Here is a 23,750-nt window from a genome sequence, read left to right as displayed (position 1 = left end):
CTTCTCAGCTGCAGTTAATGTCCGAGAGCCATAGGCTATCACGCGAAGTTTGCCATTTTGTCTTTGGTACAACACAGCACCTAAACCCCGGTTAGAGGCATCTGTATGCAAAATGAAAGGATGCGCGAAGTCAGGAAAACCTAAAACTGGTGGTTGAACTAAACAGTCTATTAGCTGCTCTAACACTGACTGATGCTCATCACTCCACTCAATACGTGTGTTGGAAGACACACTGTTATGTCTCACTTTCCATTTTTGGCTTTGATGCTGCTGAGTCTCAACATTCAGAGGGGCTTTAAGCAAAGCATACAAGGGACTAGCGATACAAGAGAAATCTTTGATGTATTGCCTATAATAGCTTAATAGACCCAAAATGGCTCGAAGCTCACCGACAGTGCCTGGCTGCTTGTTTTTCAGAGCACGCACTGCTGCACTGCTGCTGTATCTGCCGGGTCCATTTTCCCTGAGACGTCGCAACACTCGTCTAACGTCCTCAACGTGGTTGTCAAATGTCCCGCTGAAAACAAGAATGTCATCAAGATAGGGGACACATATTTCGTCCCGTAACCCCTCCAGACATTGTTCCATACACCGCTGGAACGCTGCTGGTGCATTCATGAGTCCAAACGGAATTCGAATCCATTCATAAAGGCCCCAAGGCGTCACGAAGGCAGTCAGGTGTCGGCTCCCTTTGGACATGAACCCCTGGTGGTATGCTTTGCCTTGGTCCAGCAGCGAGAAGATGGTGTTACCCCCAAGGCTATCCACCACGTCCTGTACCCGTGGGATGGGGTGCCGGTCAGGGTGTGTTTTCCGGTTCAGCTCTCTGTAATCAATACATAAGCGCAGTGTACCATCTTTTTTCCTGACACAGACGACAGGGGATGAGTAGGAGGAAGTGGACTTTTCCACCCACCCCTGCGCTATCAAGTCCTGTAAATAATCTTTCACCTCTCTGTACATTGGCTTTGGGACAGACATATATGTCTTTGAAACGGGCTCAGTGTCTTTCAACAAAATGTCCATTTGTAGGTTTTCCACACACCCTATGTCGTCGTCCGATTTTGAAAATGATGCCGATTCCTCTCTCAACATCTGCTGAACGGTCTTTCTTTTATCTTCGTCCAAATGAGAAAGGTCAATTGGGGGGTCCCACTGCTCACTGAGAGCGATGGTGGTATTCTGGACATGGACCTCATTGACAACCGCTGAAGGAAGGTCCCTTTTAAATATGTTAGCTGGGTAGACAGACCCTACTGACTGCACTGTACCAATAATAGCCTTTACTGGAAACCTAATATCATGATTGGTAGGGTTCTGGACACTAACAACTATCCTAGGGATAGAACCTGCCTTTACTGAGACCAACGAGTCACAAAGCTCGAGGCCATCTGGCCACTGTGGGTTTTCACTTGGCTCAAAAACCAATGTAACATCTTCCTTAAAGGGCTTAGCCTGTACTTTGCATGGAATAATAAGTGAGCTATGCCTGGCTATAGTGAATCTCTCATTTGTTGTTTTTACACGGTACTCATGTGCTTGTCCCAGACTAACTGCTTTTATGAAAGTGGCAGCTTTATTGCGCTTAAGGTGGGGAAAAGCTAGTCTAACCGATTTCAAGAGCTTTTCTGTATCCCCTGTTTGTGACTCATTAGAGAGGCTATCTAACACAAGACGCTCAATGACATTAAACCCTATGATAGGACACTGTTGCTGGTCACCTTTTAGTACTAACACTGGTACAAGTAGCCCTGGATCATTAGCACCAAGTTTAAATGGTATCTCAAGCCATCCTACATAAGGCATATCCGTTCCATTAGCTGCCACAATATTGAGAGTGTTATCAGGGTCAATAAGTTCATTCACATTTTTCAATGACACGTCAGGTAAGTTTGTTTGTTTCCATAACTCAACTACAGCACACACCTGGGACCCCGAGTCCCAGAGTGCTTCAACCCTTTTGTTACCCAAAAAGCACCGAATAAGACATTTCTTTCCCACTAACTCCCTGACCGAAGGTAATTTGCCACACTGTTTCTTATCTGTACGCTCGACAAATGACTGCTTATGTCTCTTCTGAACGGGGCCACATGTGTGGGGCTTACATTCCATTTTCATAGCACCACTGTAATACTGGGACCTATCTGTCTCTGTGGTCACACCATGTCCCACTGGGGTAACCCTTTCTAGTTTAAAGCATGGTTCCTAGCTGAGTTCTGTGCTTTGCAGCCTGCTCTGAAATGTTCACTACTTCCACATTTAAAACAGTGCTGACAATATTCTTCACCTGTCTGAATACAAGAATAACACCTGGGCTGAGGGCGACGGGGCATGTAGTACTGCTGAGGGGCGAACCGCTGCTGGAACTGTGCTGCCCCCCTCATCGGCCTGGGGCCTGGTGCTGGGTGGTACTGCTGAAGAGCTGATGGGGAGTGCTGGGTGTAGTAGTGCCTGGCTGGTGGATCTACCTGATATTGTGAAGGTGGAATGAAGGCGACCTGTTCAGGGTAGTGGTCAGGCAGGCGTTCAGGTCCTCCGCTGGTGGGCTGAGAAGTGGCTGTTGGTTTCTGAATAGTCTCTTTGATCTGGGACACTTCTGCACGCAGCTCTTTTAACAGCATCATCTCTGACCTCATCTCTTTGATCTCTGAAAGGAGTTCATTCGGCACAGTAAAAGTATTCTGCTTTAAGACTGTCTTCTTCCCAATCGGGACTGGTGTGTCATCTAACTGGACAGTGTTCAGCGTTGTCACCCGTGCAGCAGCATTTTTCTTTTTTTTCCTGTCGCTCTTTTTCATTTGCACATGCCATGTTTAATTTTTCTAACAGTACTTCATCTGATGTGGTGGTTAGCAGGAGGAAAGGTTGCATGTCACTCTTTACATTGTCACTCTGTAACCCCGTCAGAACTGTGTGCAGGAATAAACTCTGGACCAACGTGGGATCATACTTCACCCCTGATTCGGCTTCTTGAGATGCAAAAAGAATCCTTTGACGAAGATCCATTGCACGCAGTAGAAATTTCTGTGGGGACTCCTTATTTGTCTGCACTTCCGATGAGAGCTGCTTGTACAACTCAGTGGCTCCTCTCTCTTGATAGTGAGATCGGAGAATCCTTCGTAAAGAAGTTAGGGTAAGATTTTCTTTCCCTTCGAGGTAGCTTCTCAACTGCAGACCTGGTGTTATGGCACGAACCACTGCATCGATGATCTCATCCCCCTGGTAGCCTTTACTGAGCCCACTTTCTATCTGTCTGACCAAATTAGGAAATGTGAGTTTATCTTTTTGTCCGAGTTCCCCTATTTGTCCAGATATTTTGAAATCTTTGCGCCAGGGGGCAGTGTCTGGGGGCACTATGCTTCTCTTTCGCACTGCATCCCGACCTTTTTCACTTGGTTTGGCTATTCCTAGTTCAAAATCTTTTATACTTTCAATCAAGTCCTTTACACGTAGCAAATCTGACATTCCTCCATCTTCTAGCTCTAATTCAGCTCTTTCAATGTAGGTTGACACAATATTAATTAGTTGGCCTCGAGTCTTTCCTGTAAGTTGCTCTCTTTCCAGTCCAGATATTTGGATTTCAGCACATAACTCTGACAACTGTTGAAAATTCAGTCCAAATAACTTGCCTTTGATGTCCAACTGTAATTCCTCTAACGCCATTTTCGAGAGGGTAGACGCAGTTCAGCTGGCCGGATTCACTTCAAAGTCTTCCAGTGCCCTCTAGTGGTGGCTGTACGCACAGAGATGCAACTAGAGCACATGTAGAAACAAACCAGTAAACGGCGACGCCACTCCGACTGGGTTGATTGGGGATATTCGGTGCGAGCTTCTACCCACGGCGAGTAGGCAACACTCGAACGCAAATATCCCAGCGGTGCCTCCAAAATGTTGCGCTCTCCACTATAGTAAGGGAGATACGGTGTTGTGGGATCCAGAAAAAAACCACAAGACAAGCAATGTGATACGTCTTGACTCAACAGTGGTTTACTTCGAATGCCCCGATCAAATGCAAACGTATGTGCACAACAATTTCCGGTCCAACGATCTAAATCGGTCCGACACGAAACACTAACCGAAGCAGGCGTTCCATGTTTAAATAAACATTTTCGATATATATCATTTGTAAACCAATAGAACTACGCGAATGTAACCAAAATAGGAAATACGATAATTTACAACCTGTCACAATGGGCAGCAAGAATTCCTATATACTTCAGGCTGTTTATTGTACATCAACAGCCTGAAGTATCAAGGAATAGTTTGCTGACAAAGTTTCTTGGATAAGAAGCGAAACGTCCGACACCTTCAAAGAAGTACAGATGACAGCTGAAGAAACCTTTTAATCGACATTTCAGTTATGGTTCGGTAGTACATCCCGTGTAGGGGCTTTTCCTCCCATGATTGTCCCTCTTCCAGCACCTCATCCTCTGTTCCCCATTGTCTGAGACATTCTCTGAGTACATCATCCGTTGGAGCCTTCTCTTTGATGTATTCATTGAGCTTGGATGTTTCATCATGGACAGTGGCTTTCACACTCACTAGTCCCCGGCCTCCTTCCTTACGGCTTGTGTACAGTCTCAGGGTGCTGGACATGGGATGGAACCCTCCATGCAGGGTGAGAAGTTTTTGGGTCTTAACAACCGTGGCCCGAATCTCTTCCTTTGGCCACCTTATTATTCCTGCAGGGTATCTGATCACTGGCAGGGCATAGCTGTTTATTGCCCGGGTCTTGTTCTTGCCATTGAGCTGGCTTCTGAAGACTTGCCTCGCCCGCTGGAGGTATTTGGTCGTAGCCGCTTTCAGAACCGCCTTGATCTTAGCCTCCAACCGTCTTTTCTATGGTGGGTAACGAATCTCGTGGCTCTCACGGTTGGTCTTGTAGCCAAGCATCTCTAGGATCACTGATGCTGAAGCGTATATAAGCTCATTGGTTTCCGTGATCGTTCCGGTCGGGATCGCTGTCAGTGCTGCATTCACAGTTTCCATGAGACTTTCAGGTGGTACTTCACATAGCCTTTGTAATCGGTTTCTTGGTTGCCCAGTTTTCATTCTTGCCATGATCTTATCTCTCAAGTCCGTTGCTGCTTCGCTAAGCATTTCTTCATTGGGGCTTGCCTCCCAATCTCTGGTCTAACCTCTTCCTCTGATGGGGCCCTTCACCTCAGAACTTGTGTTGTACAGTGAGACCTCAGCTTACGAACACCTTATCTTACGAACTTTTCTCGTCATGTTTATGAAAATTTAACCTTGAAATACGCACCATTTTCATGATACACACCCACCATAGCTGGCGGAGTAATCTTCGGCGGAAGAACACCAAAGCACACGACCTTTGGATCTGGCGGAGTGATCTTCGACGGAAGCACACGACCGAACAGCGCTCCAGCCGGCACTACTTTCCACACCCCCTCTCATTGAATGCACACGTCGATCGCCTCCTTGGAGCTTTTTGCTGATAATTTTACTCTTATGGGACCAAAAAAAAACCACCACAGGCTGGTCTTCAGCCTAAGAAGACACAAACTAAAATCACGTCGCTGAGAAGAAGGAGATAATTGAAAAACACGAACGAGGTGTGCGTTTGTGTGATTTAGTGGCCGAGCACGGCTATGCTAAGTCAACCATTGCTACCATTTTCCGGAACAGAGAATCCATCAAAGGTGCGTCTGTTGCAAAAGGTGTTTCTGTGCTCTCAAAGCGACGGTCTCGGGCAATCGAAGTTGAAAAACGTCTGTTAATTTGGATTAACGAAAAGCCGGCGACAGCGTGAGTAAAGCTATTTTATGCGAGAAACCACGGCTAATTCACGGCGATATCACCATGCGCCAACCTGGAAGTTTGCCGCTTATTGAGGATTTTAAAGCCATGGTTCGAGAACATCTGAGGGAGAGGAGGAGGAGATGGCTACAGCATCAAGTGAGCTCATAAAGCCAATGTTGGCAAAGTGGAATGATGTGCAGGCTTTTACCGAACAGTTCCATCCACAAAAGACTGTGGCTATGACAATCATCAACATGATGAACGATAACTTGTAAGACCTTACATGTCAGAAAGCAACAGGTGTCAATTAAGAGGTTTTTAATCAGCAAAAATGATGAGTCTCCAAAGAAGCAAAGAAGAGAAGCCACACCAGAGGTTAAGTTACCAACAGTCCTTATGGAAGGTGACTCTCCTTCCATAAGCCATCAACGACCATCAAAAAGGTAAATAAAACTTTATTTTACAGCACAGTTTATTTCTTTAATTACAGTCCTCATGTAATGTGCCTCTCTTTCCAAACAGCAATCCCCTCTGACCTTCGACCTCCAACGCCATTCCATCAAGCCATCAATGACCATCACAAATGTAAATAAAGTGACTTTATTATACAGTGCAGTGTATTTATTTCATTACAATACAATAGCACACTTATTAGACATAGAATAAGGTATGTTGTGTGTAGTTTTAAGGCTTATTTAGTTGAAAAGTATATTTTATGGACACCCGGGAACGGATTATTCCCATTTTAATGGTTTCCTATGGGATTTTTTTTGTGATACACACTCTTTGGCTTACACACTCTGTCTGGGAACCAATTAAGTTCGTAAGATGAGGTCTCACTGTACCTCATCAATCTCAAGTTGTGATAGCAATTGCCGTTTGTGGATATTGGAACACTGACCTACGAGTTGTTTCGTGGTCAACCGTGACTGTGGGTTTCGAAGTAACCATTCAGCCCCCATTCTCACCATGTAACCCCTCTGACTAGGGTTGCTTGAGTAGTAGCATTCCAACAGAGCCATGTTATCGCATCTCGTCTATCTCCGCTTTGTTCCAGTAGCCCATTTTTCATCAAGGTGCTCTGGTTCTCCAGCACCTGACGCAGACCTTGTTTGGCCGGGTGACGTCTGAGCCGGCATGTCATTTGATTTATTGACTCTCATCATTGCATGAGGTAGGCATTAGCGTGAAGGGTCTTGCCCATGGACCCACACTGATGGCATTGTGCTGTATCAGTACAGGGTTAGACAGAATGTTATGTAATTGACATGATATCAAAACAGTCTTGAATAGTTGTGTTTATATCACTCAAATGTTATTTATACAACACTTTCCACACAGAAAACCTCAAATCAAAATGCCATGCAATTATAACTTCTAAATTACAATTTCGAGGACCCCTAGGACACCCCCAAAATACAAATTTCCCCACAAGCACCTTGATATGCACATAAACACACACATTGGCACATGCACGCACTGATCTACTTGATTCAAAAAGACAAGACATGGTACAGGGAAACCCTTTGCGGGAAAGAGCACCCAAAGGGAGCTAATCCATGCTAACAGAAATAATAATAATACATTTGATTTATAAGCGCCTTTCACAACTCTCAAGGATACTTTACAGTCACAGAATGACAGCTGCCACACCTTCAAGTGGGGGTGCCCTCCCTGAGAAAATACATGTGCTATAAGAAACAAATTTGGCTTGAAAAATGGCTTGAATTAAAGTGATTGTTATTTAAAAGCCAAGCAGAAAAGATGAGCTTGAAGTCTTCTTTTAAAAACATCAAGACTCTCTGCGGACTTGATGTCTGACCATGTATTTTGGTCCTCACCCAAGGAATAATTGAGAGGCCATTGGTTGATAAATAAGATAGCGCGAGACTGTTAAGGCATATAAAATCCAATCAAAGTACCTTAAAATCAATCAAATCAAATCAATGGAGCAATTTTAAAATTGATGTCATGTTTTCCCGCCTGATGGTCCCTGTCGGGTCTTGTGCGGCTGAGATCTAGAGTAGGTGTAAACTAAAGTGGTGTAAAATAATCCTTAGAGGAAGATCAGAGAGTGTGACATTGCAATAATCAAAGCAGCAGGAAATTGTAGCAAATATGAGCCTGTAAGTGTTGGAAGGGCTGAGAAAGAAACAGGTGGGCTTTGGCTATATTCTTGGGTATATATCCTGGGTATAATTCTAATATGAGGAATAGGACTGGAGGCCCAGTGATCCAATAATTAGCGTGTTGGCCTCACAGCGCAGTGGTCGTGGGTTCGATCCCGTCTAGAGACTTCCTGTATGGGGTTTGCATGTTCTTCCCGTTCCTGTTTGAGTACTACGGTTTCCTCCCACATTCCAAAAAACATGTATGCTCCGGAGGAACACATATCCAAAATTTTAAAGAAACATCTGTATGTGAGATAGAAATACACAGGACACAGATGCACACAACACGAGAGATGGTCACCAGTTTTAAAGGGTGTTTGAAAAAAATGCGATGATCCACTGCATTAAAAGAGGCACTGAAACCCAGATATGCCTTATAAACACTAATATATTTTTAAGACCAAAAACTGGATAACTGGATAACCAAAAACTGTTTCTTTTTTTACAAGCTTCAAACCATTTAAATGTGAAGCAATTTGTGATTTTTTTAATGAGGTTCAAGCCATCAATACTGTAGATTTACCATTGTCTCGTCACACTCGACCAACGTAACAGTCTGTGCTCAACCTTAGTGTTTTTACACAGAAAAGTATCAGCAAGCCCATAATAAAACCAAACAAAAACAAAAGACGGACATGACCCTCTCCATGGGTCCAAACTTGCAGCCGGTACCTGATTAAATCTCAATCCTTGCTATTTAGCTCAAGACTGAAAACTCAATCCCTCCCATGCGCCAAGATTGTGGAATGACCTTTTTTATGCTTTATGCTTAATTAGATTCTCTGTAGTTTTATCTCTTGTTCTTATTTATAATTTTATCTGTGGTTTTATGTCCCTGTTTGGTGATTGTAAAGTGTCCTTGAGAGCTTTGAAAGGTGCTTATAAATAAAAAGTATTATTATTTATTAAATGCCTTTGTAATGTACGTAATCTTTAAAGAATTAAATAAAAAAAGAAAAGAACAAGTTTGACAATTGGTGACGACTAACATAATGCAAATTACTGGCCCGAAATTATTTTATGAACTGTTCGGCCTTTTAAATTGAAAGACTACATCAAATTAATTTACAGCTCAGGATGACAGGAAAAAAATATTGAAAAACAGACAATGTCAAACTAATCTGAGCACTGTCACATGAGGAAAAACGTTTTTCACCATCACGTGACTGATGATGAGTCGGTGCATTATCATCATGGGTGGATCATTCAGCAGGATGCCAGCTAATAAAGTCATCGGCCTGAGGCAGTAAAGTCAGCCAGTATGCTTAAATTTGCTGAACTTCTGAAGTTCATCCATTTATTCAATGATGGTGAAATCTGTCATGTCTGCGTTTTTGGGTCTTCAACTGCTCATTGAAGGCAAATAAATAGTACAATCACAATTTCACCTCAGCAGAATTGCATTAGGACAACCTTTTTAGGCCTTAGGCCCATTAGATTAAGAATTTGTTGACCCTTGGTCATTATTATGAAATTTCATTTGGAACTACAATTTCGTGTAATGTTATACCAGCAGTTTCTTGCCAATTATAGCGGCACCATTTATTCATTTAGACTATTTATCATTCCATAAGAGCAATTGCTGATGTTTTGTTGCTTCTTTGAACTTCATTATCATAAACACTTTGAGTTTGGGAGACCCTTCAGATGTATAAACGTTTTCTTTTTTAAATGTACAATTATACTAGCTCTAGAGCAGTGGTTCTTAAACTGGGTTCGATCGAACCCCAGGGGTTCGGTGAGTCAGTCTCAGGGTTCGGTGGATCCTCTGCCGCCGAGGTCCACCCCTCGGCCTATTCTGGGCACAGTCATTGAAAGAAGGGTTTGGTGAATGAGCATATAAAACTGGTGGGGTTCGGTGCCTCCAACAAGATTAAGAACCACTGCTCGAGAGTGACGATTCGCTTATGCAGGTAATGTCGCATTGACAGTACCGAAAAGCTAATAAATATTTTTAAATGCCTACTTTCCACATGAAACATATTGCATCTCACGTTCTACAACTAAGCTGTACTGTATAAGGCCAATTTTAATCAGTCCAAACCGAAGCCATTTAATGTGTTATACTTTAAAATGTATTGTGCTTGAATTGGATTGGATTGGATTGGATATGCCTTTAATTGTATTGCACCTCAAATGTTCTTTTCTTCGACAGATTCACACCCCTATCAAACAGCCTCAAAATGTTTGTTTATATATCAGTTTCAAATATGAATTCTCACTATAAATGCAATTAGTGTTTCAGAATTGTTAGCCGTGTTTCGGTAAATGTAGGAATGATTGTTTTTACTTTGAACTAAGACTCAAATTGTAAGAAGATACTGCTGCGGTACCACTTCTATTGAGTCAGTTGTCATCTTTTAAAATTTGGTGTGACTGTATAAACATTGTATTTGGTTGTCGTTTATAATTTGCTAAAAGTGCATACAGTTCTCGAGTGTATATTTTTGTTTTTGTAATAAAAGGCACAATCCCTGTACAGCATGCCTTATTTTTTGTTTATCTTTATGTTATGGGTATTGTGATTATACATTTGTTTTATTTCTGCTGAATACGCTTTCTAACAGTCACAAAAAAAGCCATAATTCCCAACTTGTAATGTCGAGACAACACCATACCTTGATCTGGCCTTGACTGGCCTTGATCCAGTGTCTCCTAGCCGGGCTGTTGTCTTACTCATGGCCTGGGCATTCATACTTCAGGTCATGTCAATGACTAGCAGGTCCATGTGACAAATCACAGACAACTTCTTTGACATACCGTACTATGGAAGTGTCATATGAACATTGCGTTAATGTCCCAAAGTTAGCTTTGATTAAAATAAAGCTGATACGTTTTCTTCTTTGGCAACACCTCAAGGCCATTAATTAAACTAAATAGTAATAATATTGGAAACACATTTTTGTTGTAGTACAGATACCCGCCAATAGATCATCTTTCTTGCCTTCAGAATCTTTGATAAAATGTCATCTTTGACACGCGAGACGTCCGAGGTTGAGTATGTCAATATCAGTGGTAAAATGATAAAATGCACTTTCAAAGACTTGACTTCAGCAGAGACCACAATGCATCAACAAAAATTGCAAATAATGGTGGCTGAGAAGTTAGAAATAAACAGATGGTCTGATGTGGAAAGAAGGCAATGTACCATCTATCTGAGGTCGCCTCTTTAGATGTGACTTAACCGAGGAGGTTGAGTAGTTCATCCAACCATAATGAGTCACATCCAATGACTCAAATTACGTTCTAAGAACTAAAAAGGAGCAGAAGTATCAATGAAAATGTAAAACCTTGATAACTGGAGATAGTCTGGAAAAAAATGAAGAGGTTACTGTAACAATGGATGGCTGAAAATGTGAAATATTCAAGATTAATTTGAATATTAGTGTATTTCAAAGCAAAATAGAATGCCTTTGCAGAGGTTGCAACATGTTGAAACTGATGGAAAAAGTTTTTGGGGTAAATCACCACATGATTGTGCACAATAGGCAAAGAGTAAGAAGCACCAGTGAATCAGATCAGTCGATGACACTCTGAAAGTAAGAGAGTACAGAGAGAAGAATGGGTGACTAAACTGCAGCTGGCTGACGTGCTTTCTTCACATCCTAATTAGTAACAATTCAGACATCTCTGGCTCCAGGGGCTGCAGGCAACTGAAAGATTCTTGTTCGAGTCTTGGGTCCGACTCTTCGAGAGCAAATGGCTACAAAAACAGAATATTTCACAGAGAAATTCCTTCACTACATTCTTTCCAAGCAAGTGAAGCCAAAGATCAGATCCTGTGCGCATCCTTTAAAAGCCTTCAAACCACCAACAAAAAGTACAACAGCTGTCATTATAGATTCCAGCGTATTACAAAGTACTGGAAATCATCTTTTTTACACAACTTTAGTATCTAGTTTACTATTGTCCGATTCCACGTCTCACGATTCTGCATTCAGTTCACACCTCAGCACGAAAATATTGCCTCTTGTTAAGAAAGAAATTTCAAGATATGAAAGGTAAAAATAGTGTTGGCTGTGACTCGTCGCTCCAAATTTCCTGAATGGAAAATACTGCTCTGCCATTGACTGTTACCGTACGTCATTGTGACATCCCATTGGCTAAGAGCGACCTCTATCATATGTGTCTATAGGTGTAGCAGGATCAAAAGATATCAATGCAACATCTTTTTGAGGTGTTCCGATCGTTTGACATAAATCACCCAGAAAAAGGTGTTCACCAGCCCTCGATCACTCGCTATGCTGACGTTTGCGTTGAACATTTTTGAAGAATTGTTCAAAGCAAATGTCCCTGGATCGGTTACTTACAAAACACCAGGCAAAAACCACTTCTGGGAGAGACGATGAACTAATGTGGGCAAAAAAATGATTAAAATGACCATATTTTGTATTTCTTGTTTTTTTTCATATACAGTGATCCCTCGCTACTTCGCGGTTCACTTATCACGGCTTTAGTGCATCACAGAATTTTTTTCAGGGGATTTTTTTTTTGTTTGTTAATGGCATGCAAACGTGCAAACAAAGTAAAAGAAACAACACTGCAAACAAAGCAGAATAAAATCAAACACACTGGCTTTGAACAGCTCATGGAGCATTCTGCTCCATGAGCTGTTCTCTATTCTCAAAAAAATGAAAGAGTGCCAACAACTACCGATAACAATGTTCTTCTCTCGGAGAAAGACTCATTCAGTAGAAAAAGACGCTACAGCGCAGCGGAGTCAGGACGAATATGTGCAGCAGCAAAATAATGTTTTACAACACTATTAAAAAAGAGGTTTTATTTTTTGTTTCATTCTGCAATATGTACAGTTTTGCATTGGTAAAAAAAGCTCACTACATTGTACTTCGCGGATTTCACCTATCTCGGGCTATTTTTGGAACGTATCTCCCGCGAGGGTTCACTGTAATGCATGCACATTTGTATGTGTATAAAGTATACAAAATGTTTTGTGCAATAATCTAATTATAATGCATATGTTACATATTTTGATGCATTTTCATGCTTTACAAACCAATGTCTTAATGGAACAGACTACGACATTTCCATGGAAAAGGCGCCTCTACTAAGATAATTTTCTAGTTAAGAAGTTTTTTTTATCCAGAACCAATTAATTACATAAGTGGGGGTCCCACTGTCCAATAATATTATCCTTACCATTTGACAAATGTCAGGATGAGATTGTATCAAAGTTGCCCTCACGATGACGGGTGATTACCAATTGATTGTGAACATTACGGAGGTGTCACACACACACTGGAACACCACACATGGCTCAACATAGCTACATGTACAGTATTTAGCAAGTACAGGCTGGTAACAAGCAGCTGTCAACAGTTTTTTTCTTCTTCTTTGGTCTGAGGACTCCCTTAGAAATGAGCTGAGCATAGCGAACATACTTTAATCACTCAAAAGAGGGGTCAAACCAGTTCTGGCTTCAGAGTATTTGGAAAAGCCAATAAACACCAGCGGTTTTCACGCACGTCTTATTCCCGGAACAGAATGCAGCAGAGAATTAGTAACAGTGGGCTTTTCATTGTGAACTCAATTTGACTGATCATACCTCACTGGATGTAAACCCAGAGAGTTTGGCGATGTGATCAAGTGAGTGCTGTAATCATAACTCCTCCAAACACTACACTGTATGGAGCTTTATCATACTGTATGTGGTGTACAACTGAAGGCGGCAAATTTTATTAGCTCGGATCTCCACTAAGGACCAGAAAAGGCATATCGATTGATTGTGCCCACCCCATTTGACCGAGACTATGGCAGACAAGACAAAACAAATAAACACATTCATTCATATTGCTTCAACGTCTCCCACGATTGGTGAGTGGAACTGGTATTTTGAGGTATACAGTATAGTTGTGTCAAATGGTGAGTGGACTTCCCTCACCTCCAATTTTTTTTTTTTTTGGGTTGTTCTTTTGACTTCAAGACGGCGCCGCGAGAGTGGCTGCCTTTCCAGCAGCTCCTGTGTTTTGCTTTTCTACTTTCATTTCTTTCATAACTTTGCTGCTGTGAAATGTAAATTTCTCCACTGCGAGACTAATAAAGGCAAATCCAATCCAATTATTGATGATATGTTCCGTCTTTAACTACCGGTAGTTGAGGCTAAATCAACAGTGTGAAGCAATCCATTTTACCTCAAGACAAGTGGCATGGTGAGCGACTAATTAATTCGATTCCGACTGTTATCTGTCATTAGTTTGATAGAAATTCTATATACAGTAAATGTCAGAAGTATGAACGGTGTCAGTTACAAATGTCTTCATTGTGGGATAAATAAAGCTTTTCTTATTGTTGTGTTTATTTTACTTTATCTAAAATGTTTTATGAAGTGCTTTGTTACTTCTTCAGCTGTTATGAAAGCACTATATAAATCAGTGTATCTTACTTGGTATCGTTGAGTACTCAAGAATTGAGTACTCATTCTAGTATTGGTCTGAAAAGAAAGTGGTACCAAACATCCCTCATAAATATCATACTGAGGATCAGCTGGAGTGAAGTAGGGATGGGTTGTATTCGAATTAGCCACACTCAGCCGGTGGGCACAGGGATCCAAAATCAAGCTGGCAGACTGCCACATGCTCAAGTTGACAGAATCCAATCCATTCAGGGCTCCAGGAATTTGTCTCTTGGAAGTTAAGGCAGCCCCGCTATTAGTGGAAAATAAGCTATTCCCTTATGGCCATGCCATGGCAGCAACCCATTTACCACCCATAAGTCATGTTCCTTTTCCGGGTTTGAATCTCAAATGCACACCATCCACACACACTCCCCCTTAAGAGCGAGAATGGAAGGATGGGCAAACACGACAGTATAAATACATAACGTGCACATTCAGACATCTCACCACTGTGGAAGCCATTTAGTCTGATAAAATAGAGAAAAATAATTTCTGGAGTCTATTTGGAGCCTTTAGTGTTTCTAGCTGTATTCTACGTCACCATCATAAAAACAGACAAGCGGATTACAACTGCATACACTTTGAATATACTGTACATTGTAAAACAATGCCAGTGTATGTCAAATGATTTGCTGTATTTTCGCAATCATACGGCACACCGGCATTGTGTCAGTTATGTATGCTATTTCCCTGGTCAACACATAAACAAGATGCATTGTGTGATAAGATGCAGGCATGGTAAAACATTGGACATCTTAAAAAATACTGTAGCATGCATCCACGTTAGCATATTTTTAATCAGGCAAAACTGAATTTGGTTGTACTATATTGGAGTAGTAAATAATTTACTCACGCATTATATAATAATAATAACTATATAGTGTGAAAGTGGATCATTGAGGCCATCAAAAGGTGGAAGCTGCCTTAAATCCAGCCAGAATAAAAGATCCCCATGTTGTAAACTACAAATTCACCTGGCAATAAATATCTCACAATGATGAAACACTTATTTCTTCTATATTTTGCAGTTTGACATTTAAAAACACTCCTTATTCAAATGTAATGTCACCCGACATTCAGGTACTGAGCATGTGCAAGGTTTAAGGATGACAGCATACGTCAGCTATTATATATTTCTTGGGCCAAATTCATTGCCTTGTTTGCGGAGATCGTAGATTGTGAACCTAATCTCAATTATGTTAATGTAGTAATTGTACCGGTGGTAAACTCCACCCCACCCTGTATGAAAAGGGAAAATCTTTACACTCACATATTGTTAGCCTTTGACAGTAAACTGTTGACCTGAACAAGGGCTGCGGCACTCAAGTTTGATTGATGGTTTGTGAGCAAAATATATGCAAGGTGTTTTTTCTGGACTGTGCAATTAATCTATAAATCTCTGGCTCAGGGATTGGCAATCTAATGCTCCAGAGCTGCAAGTCCTTCAACTGTGGGTCTGCGTGGCTTTGTAAAACAAATCATAAATCTCATCTCATCTCATTTTCCGTACTGCTTATTCCTCATTAGGGTCGCGGGGATTGCTGGAGCCTATCTCAGCTGTCTTCGGGCACGAGGCGGGGGACACCCCGAATTGGTTGCCAGCCAATCGCAGGGCACACAAAGACGTACAACAGTCACTCTCACACTCACACCTAGGGACAATTTGGAGTGGTCAATCTGCCTGCCATGCATGTTTTTTGAGTGTGGGAGGAAACCGGAGGACCCGGAGAAAACCCACGCGGGTCCGGGGAGAACATGCAAACTCCACACAGGGAGGCCGAACCGGGACGCGAACCGGGGACCTCTGCACTGTGAAGCCGTTGTGCTAACCACTCGACTACCGGGCCTGTCATGATCTGGTTGGCGACCAACGGGGGGCGCTGTCGGCCCCGCCTGCACCTGCACAGGTGCTGGTCGTCCCGATCAGATTGGCGACCAGCGGGTAGCGACGTCAGCCCTGCCGGCAGCCTCGCAGGTGCTGGTCGTCATAATCAATAACACTTAAAAGGACACCTGGCACGATCATCCGGTGCCGATTCATTGTTTGTTTGCTGCTTGTTTGCAGCATGCATTGTGTACGTGTTTGTTTAACCTTGGCGGACTTTTACACTTGGTTTTCTTTTGCTACTTTGTATTTTTTCCATTCAGATCATTTTGATGTTTTACATTTTGTTCCTGCTGACTTTATTTTAATACTATTTGTCAAACTACCTCCTGCTCCCTCCTGCCTGCTTTTTGGGATCCGAACCCGCCATCACCACCTCGCAAAACCGTGACAGAATGAATCGGCCAACCATCGGATCCCGCAGGTACATCGGACCCGTCTCATTTCCATCCTGTGCCTGGCAATGCTACGTCCACGTTAGCGCAAGCCTCGTCGAGTTTGAATTGCGTCACTCGACGAGCCGCAACGTCCACGTAAACGTCCGGCCGAGACCTCCTTCCAGGTGGCCGTCCAGGGTGACACTGGGTGACTGGCATTGCACGCCCACGTCCAGCCACGCTGTCGTCGTGCATGACGAATTGAGTCTCATCCACGACGAGCCGTGCAACGTCCGCGTCAACGCCAGTCCGAGACCCCACTCACCGCTGGATCCCGGAGCGGCTCTGGACTGGTCTCGTTCCACCGGAGCCGGGCAGTTCACGCCCACGTCGGCCTCCGGCCGAGACCTGTTCCCATACGGCCGTACGGGGTGCCATTCTGCGCCTGGCAGTTCGACGTCCACGCAGAGCCATGCGCCGTCGCGTGAACGTGCGAGAGGGATCGCACTCACGCCCACGACGATCCGTGCCGCGTCTTCGTCCACCCCAGGCCGAGTCCCGTTCCCATCAGGCCGCCGCCCGTCGTGTGCTGGAGAGGCAGCGGTTGACCTCTCCACCGACCGTTCCCTGGCGAGTGGACCTTTTTGGGAGACTGTTGGGACTTCTGGAAGCAGCCCCTTGAAGGGGGGGTACTGTCATGATCTGGTTGGCGACCAACGGGGGGCGCTGTCGGCCCCGCCTGCACCTGCACAGGTGCTGGTCGTCCCGATCAGATTGGCGACCAGCGGGTAGAGACGTCAGCCCTGCCGGCAGCCTCGCAGGTGCTGGTCGTTATAATCAATAACACTTAAAAGGGCACCTGGCACGATCATCCGGGGCCGATTCATTGTTTGTTTGCTGCTTTGTTGGCTGCATGCATTGTGTACGTGTTTGTTTAATCTTGGCGGACTTTTACATTTGGTCTTCTTTTGCTACTTTGTATTTTTTCCATTCAGATCATTTTGATGTTTTACATTTTGTTTCTGCTGACTTTATTTTAATACAATTTGTCAAACAACCTCCTGCTCCCTCCTGCCTGCTTTTTCGGATCCGAACCCGCCATCACCACCTCGCAAAACCGTGATAGGCCCGCCCAAATCATAAATATTTAATTTATTTAAGTTTACACCATTTCCAAATGTGACGATCAATTTGAATATGCTGATCTTGTAACACCAAAATAAAACTTTTTTTTGTCTCTCAATATATGCTTACATGTTATAATAATAATAATCATAATAATAATACATTTAATTTCAAGCGTCTTTCAAAACACCCAAGGACACTTTACAATAAAAACAAAGCACACAACAATAAAACCATAAGTAAAATGATAAATAATAAAATAGCAGATTAAACTAGACATTGAAAGCAATTTTAAACAGAGGGGTTTTGAGGTGGGACTTGAAAATAGGGAGGGAGTCAATATTACGGATGTTGGTTGTTGGATTTTAAACTGTTATACTCCGTTAAGTGTTTTCCTTTGTCCTGGTTGAAGTTAGATTTAATTAAACATTGCTACATTTTACAATATTTTTATTTCAACGTTCTAATGTAGCACCTTAAATGTAATTTTGGTCCAAAATTAAACGTATTTATTCATTTCTGAACAAAGGCATAGTAACATATACTGTTTCATTATTTTGTTAATTATATTTAACAGATTCTTTAATGTTACCGTACTTCCTTCAAGAAGTTTTGTGATGCGAGTATGCATTTAGTTAGAAAAAAATTGAGTTATGTGTTAAAAAACATGGAAAGTATTAAATGTTTTATTTTTATATCTACAATGAATATAAAAATATAGTACCTAATTTCACTTGACAATGTTTTGTCAAATGCCAACAAATACTGCAATTGTCCAGGTAATTTCTTGATAAACCATTAAAAATACAAACTATTTGAGAATATTTAACAGGACGAGTGATTGTGACAAAACGGAAGACTGAAAGTACAGTGGTTAAACAATCTAGCAAAGAACAAATAAACCTGAGTCAAGAAACAAATCAACACCTAGCTATGCTGATGTGTCAACAATGACACTGAAGACTTGATTTCGAGCAACAGACCGAACATCATCAGCCTTGTCATTCTACTCATGCTCACGCACATGCACGCACCTGCACACACACACACACACACACACACACACACACACACACACACACACACACACACACACACACACACACACACACACACACACACACACACACACACACACACACACACACACACACACACACACACACACACACACACAGACACTAACCTTAAATTTGCACTGTGATCTTCAAGGTGTGTGCATGTGTGTGAGAGTAATGTAGAAATGACCTCCCCCTCGCCTCACCAATTAAATGTCCCATCCGGCTGCCAACGTCGTCATAGCTACACATGCGTGCAGTGATGAGAGTCCACTTTTCATCACTCCAGCTTCTATCTTCCCAACTAAGAAATGATTACCGGCTTATTCCTTTCATTATTATCTGCAAGTCCTGCCTTGTGCACATTTATCAAGCCAGCTGCAGTATTGTGAAGGGGCATCATAAGCAAGTAAATTTTAAATTCATGTAGTTTTGATGCTAAAAGGGCATAATGGTGTATTTCATGGTCAGATTAGGGAATAAAAATCATCTCTTACATCTTTTGCTGCTGTTTAGGTTGTTTGTTAACACATCCCTAAAACCCACCCTCTTATGGCTGGAAAGAGTTTTGCATGACAATTATTAAAAAAGAATGCAAGCCATCTGAGGCTTTAAAACATATTTCATGACAGCGTGAAAATCTCCTGTTTCTACCAGTAACACTGGCACATCAACCAATTGTGATCTTCTTCCTTACAACAGTGAAAAATGCACATTTTGTTAATTGGCTCTTTTGACAAAAAAACCAAATATGCTACTTTAGGGGTGCCTAATTGTAGTTGTGGTGAGAAGAAATGCATGTAAGGCCATGTGGGCCCACACTTCTGTTGAAAGAAATGACAGCATCTCATCTCATTTTCCGTACCGCTTATTCCTCATTAGGGTCGCGGGGGTTGCTGGAGCCTATCTCAGCTGTCTTCGGGCACGAGGCGGGGGACACCCTGAATTGGTTGCCAGCCAATCGCAGGGCACACAAAGACATACAACAGTCACTCTCACACCTAGGGACAATTTGGAGTGGTCAATCTGCCTGCCATGCATGTTTTTGGAGTGTGGGAGGAAACCGGAGGACCCGCAGAAAACCCACGCGGGTACGGAGAGAACATGCAAACTCCACACAGGGAGGCCGGACCGGGATGCGAACCGGCGACCTCTGCACTGTGAAGCTGGTGTGCTAACCACTCGACTACCGGGCCGCCCATGACAGCATTTAAATTGAAAAAAAATCTCAAATATATACACATAGATATATATTTAAAAATAAATACAACTCTCAAAATAATATATCCATAAATATTGTCGAACGGGAAAAGCCGAAAGGAAAACAACAACTTCTGTTCAGAGCTGCTTGGAACAAAAGTTGAGTCAAACTTTGGCAGTAATCCCAATCGTAGGGCGACCATTCAGACCATAACTGAACCCATGCTGCCTGAATAGCAAAACAATCCTTCTTTGTTATAGTACAGAGTAGAAAATACTTTCTTACCTGTCCTCATCACCATCCATGGTTAAATGGATGCCGAAGAAGCTGTTGACAGCAGGACTGGAAAGGCCTAGACCTTCTGTGATGAAAGGCTTCATACTGTCTTTCCCTGGCACCACACTGGCACTGGGATGAGGTAGGACTTCAGATTTGGGCCGGCCATCTTCTGCCTGCTTACTGAATCCAGCGAGAAGACCTGGGGTGATTCCCCCATTGCCAGGCGCCTGACTCGCCCCACCTGAAGGCGTACTAGGGGTAGTGGGCACTGTGACGGGCACATTCAAGACACCTAAGGCGAGAGCGGGCGTGGGAGCAAGGCCTAAACCTCCCAATGGCTGTGAAGGGTTGACCAACTGCTGCTGATTACTTCCTGGTGCCATGTGTAGTAGGAGGCCCTGGGCTGTGGGTGCATCAACACCGAGGCCTTGGGCTACTGAACTAGCTGGAACGATAAGAGATGCCGAGTGAGGAGTGGTGGCAGGAGTACTTGAACCCAAGTGCTGCTGCCGGTAATCTGGCTGGCCTGCAGGATGGTTTGAATGAGGAAAGTGCTGGATTTGTGTAGAAGGTGGCATGATGGGAGACTTCTGCTGCAGGGAACCTTGGTGCACACCCTGGAGGTTATTTGTGAGGAAGGTTTGTGGAGCAGCAGGTTGCATAGTGACCTGAGCATTTTGCATTTGTTTTGATGTCATCGCTGTTGAGTACCCTGTGGGCTGGAAGGCACTTGCCCCGCTCCCAATCTGGGGGACCAGGCCAAGGCCTTGCTGCACAGCCTCTGAGTGAGAATGAGTGGGATGTGTAGCCGTGTGGCCGTTATCCACGGCATTCTCCAAAGCCTGTGAGGAGGAAGCACTGGTAGAGACTACAGTGTTACTGGTGGTCCCAAGTCCACTGTCCCGTTCTATACTGTGTTCGAGGGTTACATTTGGTTTGATGCTATCCACAGCCCGGTTTCCGTTCGAATCAGAGTCTCTGTCATGGAACTCAGTGCAAGTCCATCTCCCTCTTCTGAAGGGCTCACCGGTACCATGGTCTAGTTTAATGACCCTGAAGCGAGAGGTGCATGTATTCGCAGGAACGACAGTGGTAGAGACAGCAACAGGGGCTGAAATACTGGGCACACTTGTTCCGGAATGCTGTGGAGTCACACGACAGCCGCATGCATTTTTATTATTGGTGAGACCCCCGTTGACAGGAGCTGTCAAAGGGGCCTGACCCTCCTGGGTGTCTCCCACATTGTTTAAGGTTTCATCAGACGAACTCCTGTCACACACAGCAAGGTCAGATCGTGAAACATCGAATATTTCTGAAGACACGTCCTCCGTTCGGCACTCGTCCGGGTCGTCTAGACTCTCTGTGTCATCTCCGGTGTTGTTGGCTGCCACCTGAGCCTGCGTAACACTAGTGATCTGAAAACAACTCTTCTTTTTCGCTGGCATTTTTGACATGTTGGCTAGCTTTGTCGAGTCAGTCTATTCCCACATGAAACGAAGCCCCTTTACGTCTTCCTGATGAATTCACTGAAGGAGGACAACAGAAAGAGACGGACCGCCACAGCACTTTTCCATACCGTATTGCTCTCGCTCAGTCCACCAGGAGAAAAGTCACAGGCACGGTCCAACACTATCCGAAGCTCCCGAGACGCTTCCCCGGCCTCTCTCTGACACCCGGTCAGCCGTCCTTGTGTCTGACGGAGCCCGCAACAAGCAGGCACTCGTGCGAGCAGTTCGGCGACTGTCCCCGGGATTTAACTCGGAGGGAGGCCCGGGTTTGAGTCCACTTCTCTCACTCTTTTTGGAAATGCCGACTAGCCGAGTTAGCTCAAGTGAGCTAGTTTCTCCTGCCCCAGGACCAACAACAGGTGTGGAATCATAATGTAAACATTCCAGTGGGCGGCTTCGAATAGAAAGTATAGTCCAGCGGTGTAGGGGAAAAATACGTCAGAAGTCGTTGAAGTTTGGCCTCCGGGTGTCGTAAGTTACTTGTGACTGTTAGCTGACAGATAGCCACAAGAGCACCGCAGCTGGAAGCTCACGGTTGCTGGGTGCCTCCTAGCTACTCTTGCTGCTAGCTACTCCTGCTGCTACCGCCTTCCTGCCTGCTTGGCTGTGGCGCTTCGCATCAACCAGACAAGATGGCAAGAGCCTATTGCATCCTGGGTAGAAAGGGCAGACACATGTTCCTGCAAGCGAAAAATACATTTTTTAAATAATCGAAGTAAAAAAAAAATATTGGTTTTTGGCCGCAAAACTTCCTCAACTGCAATTTCTACGACAACAAAAAAAAATCACCATTACGAATATGTAAAAGTCGTTCCGAAGTGACGTAACGTCCGGTTTGTTTCTCTAGTCTTCACCGACATATAGTACAGGGAAAACTTCATATTTCCAAGACGACATTGCGTGAAAAGGTTATAAATCGAATGTGCTTTAAAATTGGGTTATTTTAGTCCTAGTTACTTCTTCCGTCAAATCATTTAAGATCTTACATAAAATAAACAAAATGCCTGTCGTGACAGCATCGTATCATTTTTGGTCCTAATTTTGCATGATCACAAAAATAAGATTAGAAAACCTTTTTTTCGTCTCACAATGGAGAAATTCCCTATTTACAGCAGCAAAATTTTGAAAGTGAGAAGTAGAAGTACAGAAAGTATAAAAATAAGTTATAAAATATAAATTTAAGCATACTAAAAATGGCTGAGTGCGTGGCCTTGAATCCAGGTGTTCAGGTACCTCTATTCAATGGCTTGGGTCGTCAGGAATGAGCAGTATCTGGCTGAAGGAGCTGCCCGGTGCTGTGAGGGTGGCCTAAAGGGGATAAGGGTCTCATCACCATAGCTTTTAGCTTGGCTACCATCCTCCTGTTGCCGCCAGGACAGAGCTGGCCCTTCTGAATATTCCTCGGTGCAGGTGAAGAGAGCTTCCTGAAGAAATCTACAACCAATCCTTAGTTTTCCTGGGGTCGATCTGGAAATGGTTTTGTTGGCACCACTCCACTCCTCTGTTAGTCCCTTGGAATGTCTGCAAAATGTCATATTTATTTGCAATAAAATTGCTCGCGCGTCACATGTATTATTTCCGAGACCAGACCCATTTAATGATGTAAATAAATAGAAACGCACTGTCATTGTTCCATCCATCAAGTTTAAACATCATTTATCACTCAGGTCAAGGGTGAGCTGGATCCTATCTCAGCTCATTTCGTGACGACAGACACCTGCGCAAATTCTTGCACAATTTAGTGCAGCAGTGGGTACCTCATTTTACAAAGAGGCTGACATGAAAATACTTTGTACAGTATTACTGTATTCACAGTTATGTATCGAGATACAGTTCTAAGTTATAATACGTACAGTATAATATATGAAACCATGGATGCTGTTTACGGCATGTCGAACTACTGTTGTAAACTCCAGGGCATGTAGTCCCTCTATGACAGGGATTATAGAATAAATGTTCAACGTCTGTTTT

The 23,750-nt window shown here is 43.3% G+C and overlaps 1 protein-coding gene across 1 annotated transcript in view; it reads right to left on the bottom strand.

The window, feature by feature from the left end:
* tsc22d2 (TSC22 domain family 2) overlaps positions 1-22,586 on the bottom strand; it is a 41,132-nt gene extending 18,546 nt beyond the window's left edge. The window contains exon 1 of the mRNA XM_089000806.1: positions 20,278-22,586. Coding sequence (XP_088856932.1) covers positions 20,278-21,725 — 1,448 coding nt within the window. The 5' untranslated portion in view covers positions 21,726-22,586. The remainder of the gene's footprint in view (positions 1-20,277) is intronic.
* Positions 22,587-23,750: the final 1,164 nt, after the last annotated feature.

The sequence above is a fragment of the Hippocampus bargibanti genome, linkage group LG07 (genome assembly GCF_051943395.1).
Source record: "Hippocampus bargibanti isolate YZ-2025 linkage group LG07, ASM5194339v1, whole genome shotgun sequence".
NCBI classification, from domain to species: Eukaryota; Metazoa; Chordata; class Actinopteri; order Syngnathiformes; family Syngnathidae; genus Hippocampus; species Hippocampus bargibanti.
The sequence above is the reverse complement of the archived record's forward strand: the minus strand, read 5'-3'. Positions and strand labels throughout refer to the sequence as shown.